Source organism: Gobio gobio (genome assembly GCF_949357685.1).
Source record: "Gobio gobio genome assembly, chromosome: 18".
Lineage (NCBI taxonomy): Eukaryota > Metazoa > Chordata > Actinopteri > Cypriniformes > Gobionidae > Gobio > Gobio gobio.
Window position 1 is genome coordinate 26762702 of NC_137111.1, and position 13145 is coordinate 26775846.

Consider the following 13145-nt stretch of genomic DNA (forward strand, 5'->3'; position numbering starts at 1 on the left):
TAATACATATCAGTATTAGCTCAACAATCGAATGGAAATGTAGTTTCTTATAGTTCTATTTTAGTGAGAAAGAGAACTATAAAAGAGAACTCTTATTCTTTTAGTGTTTTTTTCATGGTTTGAGTCAAAGTGGCTCTTTTTTGATACTTTATTTGTAAATGACCTGTTTCATAAGTCTGTAAATGTGTGTGTTGATAATATAGGTTGCATGCAGGATGGGACATCATTAGATGATGTGGTTTTGCCACCATGGGCTAAAGGAGACCCACAGGAGTTCATCAGAGTACACAGAGAGGTCAGTCTGTCCATCAAACTCAAAATAGTCCTTTTTTGTGGACCACCAGCATCATAATATCTGATTCTAGTTTAAATGCTGCTACTTACTCTTATACTATACATGAGACAACAAGAGTCAGTGCAATCAGAGCACATAGCAAGTTTCATGAAAGCAAGCATGGGGTGAAACAGTGTCAGTGTCGTTGCACCATTCATATCCAGCTAAACTTGGCAATAGTTAAATAATTTTTGTAGTTGCTTTATTTTTTGCCTTTCTTGAGATAATAAGCACTTGTTGAGTTCATCAAGGAAGCCCCATTACTCTGTTTAACGCCATTGTAATTAGAAGATAACAGGCCCAATTCAGCGCAAGTACAATATCTGCACTCTCCTATAACTCCATTACTGAAGCCTGCTGGTTATTGGAATGAATGCTTTCTTTCTCACTACGTTATGCCCGCAGGCATATAAGGGCCAGGCTTTATCAGTTCCCAATCTACAGAGCAATATTTGTATCATTTCCAGATGGCATAAAATGAGCTATTCTGTCTGCTCGCCTTCCTTCATATGCAAATGAAGGGTAATATAAGGGATCTTCCACAATTTAGTGCTTGTGACTTAGAGCTGCTTTGATTATACTTGTTATTTTAAGTGTTTTTTTCCCTTTGTGTAAATGTTTATGTTATGTTTAGGCACTTTAGCCAATTATAAAATACTTATATTTAAAAAAAATATATATTGGAAAAATAACTTATTAACATGGAATAGGAATACAAACTTTTGGAATATAATTTTTTAGATCAGATTGTTCGAACCATAACCAGTCGTCCGGATGGAATATTATCTTTTTAAAATGCATTATTGTGCAATCTCTTTGACCTGAAATTTGTACGCTTTTCCGCCTGCACTTCTATAGAAATAAAGGTTTCGGCATCACTGATAGCATATTAGACCTATCCAGATACGCTGACTGACCGAGTTTGCACTCTCTGCAGGCTCTTGAGAGCGATTACACGAGTGCACGCCTGCATCTTTGGATTGATCTGATCTTCGGCTACAGACAGCAGGGTCCGCCTTCGGTGGAGGCCCTCAACACCTTTCACCCGTACTTCTACACTGACAAACATGATAGAGCGACCATGAAGGATCCTGTCATGAAAAGTACTGTCCTCGGCTATATCAACAACTTTGGCCAAATGCCGAAACAGGTACACCAGTTGTTCAGGTTAAAGAAAATAAGGAGATCCTGTATTCCTCTATTCAAATTGTTTTTGGTTGTCATTTTAAAGCACCTTTCACAACAATATATAGTAGGGGTGCATATATATCAAGTCTGGCCAATACTGATAAGCCAATAATTATTTAAAGTTATGGCTGATAAATGGTCAGTCTTAAATTTTTTTAGTGAATTCAGGCATCACAACATGTACAATATGACATAGATATTCATTTTGAGATTTGCTAAATTATTGAGATTAAATTATTACTTAAAGCTACACTGTGTGATATTTCCCCCCATCTAGTGGTGAAAGGTATATGACCATCCAGTGAATTTTAGTTTCTGATCCTCTCAATTCCGATTTCGTTTTAACTCCTACGGTGGCCGATTTAGTCCAAGATTAACATGGCTTCCAGTTCGACCTCGTCCACATTCGACACGGTGCCATCGAGTGTTAAAACTCGAAAGGCGAAGCTTGAATTTACGGGTATGTCCCTCTTTGGCTAATGTACTTTAAAGATGGAGGGGCAACATGGCGACCCGCATTCAAACCCCTTACCCGTATGTACAGGGAGTGCAGAATTATTAGGCACGTTGATTTTCTCATCATATTTTTTTTCCAGGCACATTTGACCAATTCCAAACCACAGTAATCCTAATAACTACTATTGATTTAGTATTTAATAATGTATAAGTGATATATAATTGTTCATGAAGGCTGGAAATGAAAATCACCTTATATTCAGGCAGTCCCTCCAGAAAAACGCGATTATGCGATCGCGTGATTTAACGCATAATCAGCCAACGTCCGCATATTCATGCGGGGGCCGCATTTTTTCAAATACGCCGCACTTTCGCCGCATAAATTGCCTATTTCCGCGTGCAAAATATGCGGGGCTATCATGATTTCATAATCCCCGCATTTTCGTTGCAAAAAAAGTCATATATATTAGCAGAAAGTTGAAAATTTTTCGTTTAATTCACACAAGAGCCGCCATTTCCGCCTATTGCCATGGGAACGTTTTGAAGTGACGTGATTACCCGACGCGAACGTCATCGAAAAGCTTCAAACCCCGTGGAGAAACCATAGATACCGGTGAAACCATGATGAAGCACAAACTCCCATTGGCCAACAAAAATAACAGCAAAAGAGCAAAGCAGTTTCCCTGTGTGCTGACTGATTTCAAAACACAGCATCATGAAGCTTTGAAGCGTTATGAATCAATGAGTCGATTCAGCGGTTTGAAGCGTTATGAATCAATGAGTTGATTCAGCGGTTTGAAGCGTTTTGAATCAATGAGTCGATTCAGCGGGTTGGATCGCCAAAGTCACGTATTTCAGCAGTTTGACACCCGATCCGAATCATGAATCGACTCGATGATTCATAGCATCATGATGCTGTGTTTTGAAATTAGTCATCACTATATAAGTCGTTATTTAGTTTTTTTTGCACACAATAACTATTATCGTCGCTTCATAAAGTTATTGTAGAACCACTGTAGTGAGATGGACTTTGTAACGACGTCTTTAGTAGGCTACCTTTTATGGGTCTTGAGAGTGTACATTGTGCCAATGGAGGCCTTTCTGAGCCATCGGAATTCAACTAAAATATCTTAATTTGTGTCCAACAACATAAAGGGAAGTCATTAATGACAGAATTTTCATTTTTAGGTGAACTAACCCTTTAAGAGATTGCACTTTGTGCATTGGAAGCACTCAAATGTCTGTTTTGTACAGCGACATCTGTAAAACAGGAAGTTATTTATTAATTTTTTCAGAAGTTGTAGCATATTCCTTTTGTAAAGCTACAGAACTTGATTGACTAAATGTTTTGTAAATTTGAGCCATTATTAAGGTCTTCAATAAAACAAGATGAGAACTTAAATATTCCAGCACTTTCTGTGATGTAGTGCTTTTTTTCTCTCTCATCAAACCGCAGTTTTTGCAAGTTCCCGCAATTTTATCGCATAAAATTGCATAAATATCCCGCATTTTTCATCGCATTTTTTAAGAAAACGTGCCGCATAATCAAGGATTTTTGCCCGCAACAATCACAAAAAAAAGCAGCATTTTTCTGGAAGGACTGTTCAGGTGTGCAGAATTATTAGGCATGTTTTCTTTTACAGATAAATTGAGCCAAAAAAGAGATTTAACTCAGACTGAAAAGTCAAAAAGTATTAAATGCCCATGAGAAGGATGCAATACTAATGCAATACTAGACATTGCAGTTAAGGCATGACCATTGGACAGTGAAATGCTCGTTGGGTCAGCAGGATCTGACAAAAACAGGTGGTGAAGAAAAGACACCTGTTAACTGCAAAAGAATTAAGAATTAAGGTGAAGAATTAAGGGTGAAACCATCAGGAACCCTTTAGTCTCCAGCGCCACCATTTTCCAAAGCTGCAACCTACCTGGAGTCTCCAGAAGTGCAAGGTGTCAGGATATCAGAGACTTCAGTTAGGTAAAGAATCCTAAAAAATGACCCCCACTAGATAAGAATGACAAGCTGAAGTGTTGTAAAATACACGAAGAAGGTTTTTTTATAGGCTTTATGGACAGATAAGTTGAGAGTGACTTGAAGGACCAGCACCACATCCTCTAGTACCACTGTTTGAAGAATTCATCTTCCAGAATCTGGCAGTACGTTTTGGGAGTTCATTTTTAGTCCATCTCTGCAAAACGGACTTCAGGATGGACAAAAATGAACTCCCAAAACGTACTGCCAGATTCTGGAAGATGAATTCTTCAAACAGTGGTACTAGAGGATGTGGTGCTGGTCCTTCAAGAGTCACTCTCAACCTATCTGTCCATAAAGCCTATAAAAAAACCTTCTTCATGTATTTTACAACACTTCAGCTTATGATTCTTATTTAGTGGGGGTCATTTTTTAGGATTCTTTACCTAACTGAAGTCTCTGAGATCCTGACACCTTGCACTTCTGGAAACTCCAGGTAGGTTGCAGCTCTGGAAAATGGTGGCGCTGGAGACTAAAGGCTTCCTGATGGTTTCACCCTTAATTCTTCACCTTAATTCTTAATTCTTTTGCGGTTAACAGGTGTCTTTTCTCCGCCACATGTTTTTGTCAGATCCTGCTGACCCAACGAGCATTTCACTGTCCAATGGTCATGCCTTAACTGCAATGTCTAGTATTGCATTAGTATTGCATCCTTCTCATGGGCATTTAATACTTTTTGACTTTTCAGTCTGAGTTAAATCTCTTTTTTGGCTCAATTTATCTGTAAAAGAAAACATGCCTAATAATTCTGCACACCTGAATATAAGGTGTTTTTCATTTCCAGCCTTCATGAACAATTATATATCACTTATACATTATTAAATACTAAATCAATAGTAGTTATTAGGATTACTGTGGTTTGGAATTGGTCAAATGTGCCTGGAAAAAAAATATGATCAGAAAATCAACGTGCCTAATAATTCTGCACTCCCTGTATTTTCAATGGCATATTATAAACTTACGAGAATACTTTACTTTATTACTTGAAAGAAGTAAATATACATTAATGAGCACATATATTTTTGAAAGAACTAAGTGTTTTTAGCTAAGAATAAACTAAAAAAGTTACACAGTGTAGCTTTAAATAAAATTAACTAAGTGAGCATTAGATGACCAAAAATATGGGAAATGCACAATTAAATATCCAATATTGACTGATAACATAAAATCTCTAATAACGGCCAATAACAAATATAGCTGTAAAATGTCATGCATGCCTAACATATGCTAAAATAGCATAACTTTTTACAACAGTTTAACCCTACTGTTGTGTTGACATATCCGTTTTTTTATTGCTTTTAAATCACTTATTAAGCTATATTATCGTCAAATATTGGATTCAGTCTTTTTAAATCTTCTAACTTGTTTTTTAGAACAGGTTTTGTATTCTTGTTGAAACTGATTAATCGCAAGCCTCATTGATCTGAGCTTATAAACTCAGATCATTGAGGCCTACGATCAATCCGTTTCAAAAGGAATACAAAACCTGTCCTGGATTGGTCTACACTGTGTGAGTAAAAATCAGCAAGTTTTAGTTCAACGCAATGTCATTAACTAGCATTTTTGAGGAAAAGAAAATCTTCTCCGTGTCAAAAGGACCAGAACACAACCAGAGGGTTAAAAGTTTATTTCTTGTATTGAGATGATTTATTGTGGTACTGCATGTTAAATCCCATACTAAATGAAGTTATATGCTTCCAGCTCTTCACAAAACCACACCCTAGCCGCACATCTCCCAAGGGTCCTGCTGCGAAAGAGACATCGGCATCCAGTCAGATAACCCCATTTTTCTTTAAACTGGACAAGCTGAAGCCCTCCACCCAGGCAATAAAAGGTACATTGCCTGCTTGAAATGAACCTTCTCAGCTCTGTGGTCGAGACCCCCCATTTAATCATTCATAGTCACCTTGTTATTTTATTCCATTCCTCAATTATTTTTTACAAGATGGGGCCATGTCTACGGGGAGTAATAGGAGCCGCGAGGCAGAAGATGCTGGCTAGACTTTTCACAGGCTAATTTTCTCAGTCATAGCTCAGCTCCGGCTCCATTCAGCTCCTGCTATTTGTTAGGCCGCTCTTGATGATACAGCCACTGAGGCTTATTTAATAATCTGAATATCCCAAAAGGATCTCTCTTAGAAAATTAGATGATTCTCTTCCGCTTCCATCTCTCTCACTCTATTGTCTCTCGCTCAATATCTTGTTCTCACATCAGGCATTACTTTATCATTCTGATCAGTAAATCCAACAAGGAAAGATTTGAAGGGCATCCTGAGAGAAATTTGCAATCGTCTCAGGCTTCATTATGATTTCTTTTACTGTTCTACTGTCAGTGAGCCAGGAGATTGACTGTGTCCTCACATATGTAGGTCATTTGAATACTCCTTCGTCTTGACTACACTTTTTTTTATATCCTTAAACCTGAGACAGTTGTTCCAATTCAATTATAATATCCCACATGCCTGATTCAAAATTCTAGATACAATAACAGTGTAAAAAGGTGGCTGTCAAAAAAAATGGCCAATTTAACATCAAGATTTTTGTTTAAATATATAATGAGTTCCAAAAAGTCTTAACCACTAGTGACATTTTATTTTGTAAGAATTTAATAGGATTAATAAATCATTTTTAGTCTTCATTTAAAGTTTAGATTTTTTTAAATAGTTTGACATATTACTTTTAACAGTTTAACAGTAATACTTTTCTGACAAATGAAAGTACAATTAAAATTAACTCATGTATTATAATTAACTGCATGTATAATAATACATTAAACGTTAAACAATAATTAAAAAAAGTGTGTGTGTGTGTGTGTGTGTATATATATATATATATATATATACACACTCCATTTAAAACATTTGACATCAGTTTTTTTTAAAGAAATGAATACTATGATGAGTAATTGGATCTATTTCAAATAAATGCTGTTCGTTTGAACTTTCTATTCATTAAAAAATGCTCAAATAAATGCTCAAATAAAATGTATCAAGGTTCCCACAAAAAGAAAACTGTTTTCATCATTGACAATAAGAAGAAGAATTGACAATAAGAAGTTTCTTGAGCACCAAATATTAGAATTATTTGTGAAGGATCATGTGACACTGAAGACTACATTAATGACAGCTTCAATTCAGCATTTGAATAGTAGTCTGTCTCTCTCTCTCTCTCTCTCTCTCTCTCTCTCTCTCTCTCTCTCTCTCTATATATATATATATATATATATCTCTATCTCTCTCTCTCTCTCTCTCTCTCTCTCTCTATATATATATATATATATTAGGGATGTCACGGTACCAAAATTCCAAAAGTAAATAATACATAAACATTTAAAGGCTGTATGCTGTTTAAAAGTAAACATTGTTTATAAAAAAAATCAAGTGAAAAATAAATCAACCATATAGGCATAATTATTATTAGTAGTAGAAACGTATTATTATTACATAGAGATGTAGCTAAATCTACTGTAGGCTACAACAGTAGCCCAATATATTGCCAATTAAACATTTTTACCTAACTTTTATTTTGACGGGTTGCCGTGAAGACCTGACTGAATGACAGTTTTCTCAAATGAACGGTAAATTCTCATGAAGTGACGGTTTATGCGTTCGTGTCCTCATAGTGACACACGGCAGAGACACATTTTTATAATTTCAGTAAAGACTTGGTACCAAAGTACCGGTACTTGTGACATCATATACACATATACATAGCATCTCAACTGCCCAAAAATTGTTGCAGTATGTTGATAAAGCTGATTTTCTGTTGTTTCTCTTGGTAGAGCTTTCGCTGGGGCCTGTTGGTCAAATAGTGTGTAGAGAGAAGGATGTATTGGTTGTGGAAAAAAACAAACTTCTCATCCCTCCGCAATGGAACACGTACTTCTGCTGGGGTTCTTATGACCAGACCTGCTCTTTTGGGAGCTACACAGCCGAAAAGGTTTGCTTTTATTGTTTCTCTAGATCCATAAATAAATTAAAGTGACGGCCCTGCTTGTAATGTTTTCCTATTGTGTAACTAAATTACTGTTTATGATTTAACAAGGTTACTTCTGGTTGGCTGTTAAAGTTTGATAGCTTTATTGCATGTGCTGCAGAGCTTTGGAGTGTGTGAGAGCCTGTCAGACTGGGGAGAGGCTGTGTGTGCTGCCTGTCCCAACAACAGCACCATCATCACTGCTGGGACCAGCACTGTAGTGTGTGTGTGGGACGTCTCCATTAGCAAGGACAAACCTAAACACATGAAACTCAAACAGGTCAGATTCACACTTGTTACCATTCATTAAGAGCCATGTTCACGCTTAGTTGTCACAAAGCAGTTTTGTGATAAGATGGTATCAGTTTTTTTTTTTCATTTTTTAAAAATAAATGTTCTGTTGTTTTCCATCCTAGACCTTGTACGGTCACACAGACACGGTGACATGTCTGGTAGCATCAGAAGCACATAGTGTGATTATTAGCGGCTCTCTTGACCAGACCTGCATCCTGTGGGACCTGGAGGACCTCAGCTACATCATACAGTTACCAGAACATTCCTCTGCCGTGTCTGCCCTGGCTATTAATGACCTGACCGTGAGTATCCTCCAGCAAAAACATACACACTCTGAGGTCAGCCTGCATTTTTCAGCCCCCAAATCTCTCTCCATCCATCTCACTCCCGCACATTTAATTTGGTTAGGGCCGTTCAGCTCGTGTTGCGTCTGGATGACACATTTATACCGGCTCATTTGCACCCGCAGAGTGGTTTCTGCAACTCCCTTCAGCTAGCTGTGTGAAGGAAGGGTGGGCACATCCTTCCCTTCAGACCTGCTTTAACGCTTAAACCCCCTGTTAAACAGTGTGAAACGTACCTGCTACTAAAAACACAAGCGACATGATGTATGATTCCAAAATTCCTTCAAATACAGCAAATTGGAAGTATTTAAGGTAATTTAACCATGTAAATATTTCTTCATAAATGAAGGATTGCTTAAATATCTAAATGTTTTTGGGCCACTGTTAATATCAGAGTTGTATGCCTGAAATGAATTAAAAATGCCTTTTAATTTTCATTTAAATTTCTAGTAGCAAACATACAGAATTGCAATTTGTTGTAAATAAATATAATTTAAAATATATATTTTTTTAATTCATGTAACTGCCATTTTTGATTAAAAAACAACATTTGTCTAGACAAGCTTTGAAGATTGGCTTGTTTGAAAGTATAAAAAAAAAAAAAAAGTATTACAGTACAAAAGTTTGGAGTCGGTAAGATTTTTTTAAAGAAGTTTCTTATTTTTTACCAAGGCTGCGTTTATTTGATCAAAACTATGGTAAAAACTAATATTGTGAACTATTGGAATTTAATTTTTACATTTGAATACATTTTAAAATATAATTTATTCCTGTAATGGCAAAGCTGAATTTTCAGAGTCTTACTCCAGTCTTCAATGTCCCATGATCCTTCGGAAATGTCTTTACTAGTAGCCACATTTCCAATTCCATTCCATTTTAATGGTGCAAATTGAAATTGCAATTTGGAAACACACCCAATGGAAAACGCCAATTTCGCAAAAACTCCCATATATCTCAAAAAAGTTTTTACGCTCACATAAGGTGGTTTTTCAGGCAATTTGACAAAGGAATATTTCGCAAAACTGCAATGGAAACCATTATTTTTGGAATGACTTATCGCAGGAGGAAATAATTACGTTTTAGTCGCGTAACATGGTTAATGGAAACCATGGATGGAGATTTGCACAAATCTGTAATGGAAACGTGGCTACTGTCACTTTTGATTAATTTAAGGCATGCTTGGTGACTAAAAGTATTTTTTGATCATCTAAACTTTTGAACAATAGTGTAGATGGATAGATAGAGCATTCCCTGATATGTTTACATCATTAATCGCCTTTCTATCTCTCTCAGGGTGAGATTTTGTCATGTGCAGGGACACATTTGTACCTGTGGAGCATGAAGGGGCAGCAGCTGGCATCTGTAAACACTTCCTGTTGGCCTGAAGGAGACATTCTTTGCTGCTGTTTCACTCAGAAGTACGAGTGGGACTCTCGCAACGTGATCGTCACCGGCAGCGCTGACGGCATCGTCCGGGTACGGGCTTTTTTTTAATGCTCTTCGAAAGGCTTTGACTGAAAGATGATGGGGCGTAGCGTTCGCATAGCGAACTTTATAATGAGAGCGTTTAAATGAGAAGTCTTCTCCAAAGACTACACCTTTGTGTTTAAGCAATAAATCTTTCCTGTAGAGTTTCCTGCTTAATAGTCAGGTAATATAGCTGAAAAATATTAAAATATGGTAACTGGGATATTGAAATGGGGCTCACAGGCTTGGCTGAAAAGTCCCACTGAAGCATTAATAGTTACATGTGCTCACTTTAAATGAGGTAAGAGCAGTTATTAAATCAAAATGCTTCTTAAATTAGGCATCAATTGGAGCCTGGACCTGCGACATCAATGGCCGGCAGATTTGATTTATGAATATAGCTTCAATTGCATTCGATTTTTTTTTTTTCTCCCCTCTTTTTTTCATTAACCGTGTGGTTCTGTTGCAGATATGGAAGACTGAATATACTAGAGTACAATTACCTGGACATGAGGAGTGCTCGGTGTCTCAAGGGCATGTTTTGTCATCAGCTCCTGAGGAAGCAGGTAACACTAATACACTTCACCTTAAGTGCAGAATTGAACTAGAGCGTGAATATGTGCATTTGCTCTCGCCTCCGGTCATAGGACCGGTATAACCACAAGCTGATATAACCACAAGCTTCCTTAATGGCCAGCATGAAATAACAGGAACTCGCTCAGAATATTGGAAAACAATGTACTTTGTGACGTCACGAGAATCGTTATTTTCTAATATACAAGTAATGTTTGAAATTAAATAGCCAGACCAAATACTAGACATCCTTCAAAAATGCCGTATAAATCGGATTACATCTGTTCTTAAGTGTGATAGTACAGACGCTCAGCCGGAGGTTCGGTTTTGAGCGATCCGCAAGAAAAGTTCATAATGATCTACTGTTTCGTGCGACGCATTAGGGCTAGCTGCGAGGAATTATGGGGCAAAGTTATTAAACATACAGCCTGTAAACACTGATGAGCAATTTTGCTGATGTAGGCATGCAATTTAGAAAGCAATAATAACCAAATCCAATTTGGTACACATTGGTTACAGCACAGCGTCAGCGCGTGTAAGTATCAACACGTTTAAATTAAATTGGGGGAACTCGTTGTAACAGTGAAGGCTTTATATTAGATGTATTTCTCTCAATTTAACAACGTGCTGACCATAAATAATCTCTGTCTCATATCTCACTCTTGCTTTTGCTTTTCTTAGACAGCGGCTCGTGGAAGTGGGAAAGACACCTGGTGCTCTGTCGAGAGTTAAACCGCAACCAGGCCGTCTCTCGTAGACGCTGCAAAAATAACCCTGCGATTACGGCTCTGAGCATATCCAGGTATTGACAAAAGGCCGGTCTATGGGCTGAAAGCTCTCCTTTTTTAAATGATTCAGTGCAGGATTGAACTGCAGCAGTGTCTTTTCTTCTGAAGATATCATTTTATTGTGATTTCAGAACGTATGGCACGCTGCTGGTAGGTGATGCCTGGGGCAGGGTGTATGGCTGGTCCTGCGAGAGCTAGGATCAATCAGTCATCCGTCAGTCAGCGTTAAATTCGGCAGTAACTGCAGCTGAATGCAGGCACATTCCAGCGGAGAGTCCAGCTTAAGAGCTGCCTACGTGTGCACTTTGCTCTCACCACTTCCAGCAGGACTGCTGACTTCAGGAGACCCACTCTGGGTCTGGTGAATTACAGGGATGACGCATTCTTTCTTGGACTGGGTGAGGCTCGCTGGCCAGGGCCGGAAACACAACACTGCTTATTTAAGAAATGAAAGATGATGCCATTTAAAAAAAATTATAAATTAGGCCCATTCGGTGGATCGGTTTTATTGTATAGTAGGCTCTCTTTCTCTCGCTGGACTCTCAGAAAGCCAAAGTAATGTTTATTTTATAAACACTGGTATGCTGGAATTTCAAAGCCATTCGCTTGTGTGCCATTTCATATTTTTTGCTTTAAATTACACTGGTGGACATACTGAATGGATATGTGTACTTTATAAAGCAGCAGGGTTCTGCTTACTTGCTGTTTTTTATACTGGAACCATGAGGATTTTTTTATACAGTGTATACTGTATATCAAGATGATTTTATTAGTTAAACTTAACAATCTGTAATTAAATCAAAATAAAATTGTTTACTCATTATGTGGTCCTGCTATCTCAGTCTGGCTACTGTTAAAGGGCTGAATCAACCCTCAGCCAATTAGAGTCAGAGATTCCACTGGCAATGTGCCCCTGATTCCCATCATAGAGGGTGCGGATTTGTAAAGCTGCATTTACACGCATTCCATGATCTGGAGAATTCTGAAATAAATGCCACAAAATTATGCCATAAAGGAAAGAACTGTGATATCCGGTTTTATTTGTGTAAAGAATTATTATTGCTAACGCTTACATTAGCATTAGTTAACATTAATTAATGCATTGTGTCATAAACTAACAATGAACTAAAACTTTGGGGTTGTTAATATTTTACTGTAAATGTTTTAAAAAGTTTTTTCTATGATCAACAAAGCAACACATAAATAAAAAGCAATAATACAGTAAAACAGTAATATTTTAAAATATTGTTTTAAAAACTGTTTTCCATTTTTATATATTTTAAAATCGTTCTAATATGCAAATTAGGTGTTCAATAAACATTTCTTATTATCAATATTGGAAACGGTTGTGCTGCTTAATATTTTTCTGTACATTTTGATACATTTTATTTAGAGTTCTTTGATTAATAGAATGTTAGAAAGAACATAATTTATTTGAATACGTTTTTTTTTTAACAATATAAATTTTACTGTCACTTCGGATCAATGTTATGTGTTTTTGCTGAATTAAAGTATTACTTAAAACAAAACAAAAAAAACTTGCTGACCCCAACTTAAACAATTTAAAGATTTTTACAGAATTTAATTGTGGAACATTTTGTTTTTGCAGTGTGGTAAAGGATTGAAAATGAAAATTCTTTGTTGTTTGGTTTGGAAAACATGTTTGTACTGTACATGCCAGGGCTCCAGAGTGC

General features: G+C 37.0%; 1 protein-coding gene across 1 annotated transcript in view; it reads left to right on the top strand.

Moving 5' to 3' along the window:
- wdfy4 (WDFY family member 4) overlaps nt 1-12794 on the top strand; it is a 57909-nt gene extending 45115 nt beyond the window's left edge. Inside the window, exons 53-62 of the mRNA XM_079841943.1 lie at nt 204-295; nt 1272-1484; nt 5712-5844; nt 7792-7949; nt 8107-8265; nt 8402-8581; nt 9917-10099; nt 10560-10656; nt 11345-11465; nt 11583-12794. Of these exons, the coding sequence (XP_079698069.1) occupies nt 204-295; nt 1272-1484; nt 5712-5844; nt 7792-7949; nt 8107-8265; nt 8402-8581; nt 9917-10099; nt 10560-10656; nt 11345-11465; nt 11583-11649 (1403 nt within the window). The 3' untranslated portion in view covers nt 11650-12794. The remainder of the gene's footprint in view (nt 1-203; nt 296-1271; nt 1485-5711; nt 5845-7791; nt 7950-8106; nt 8266-8401; nt 8582-9916; nt 10100-10559; nt 10657-11344; nt 11466-11582) is intronic.
- Nucleotides 12795-13145: the final 351 nt, after the last annotated feature.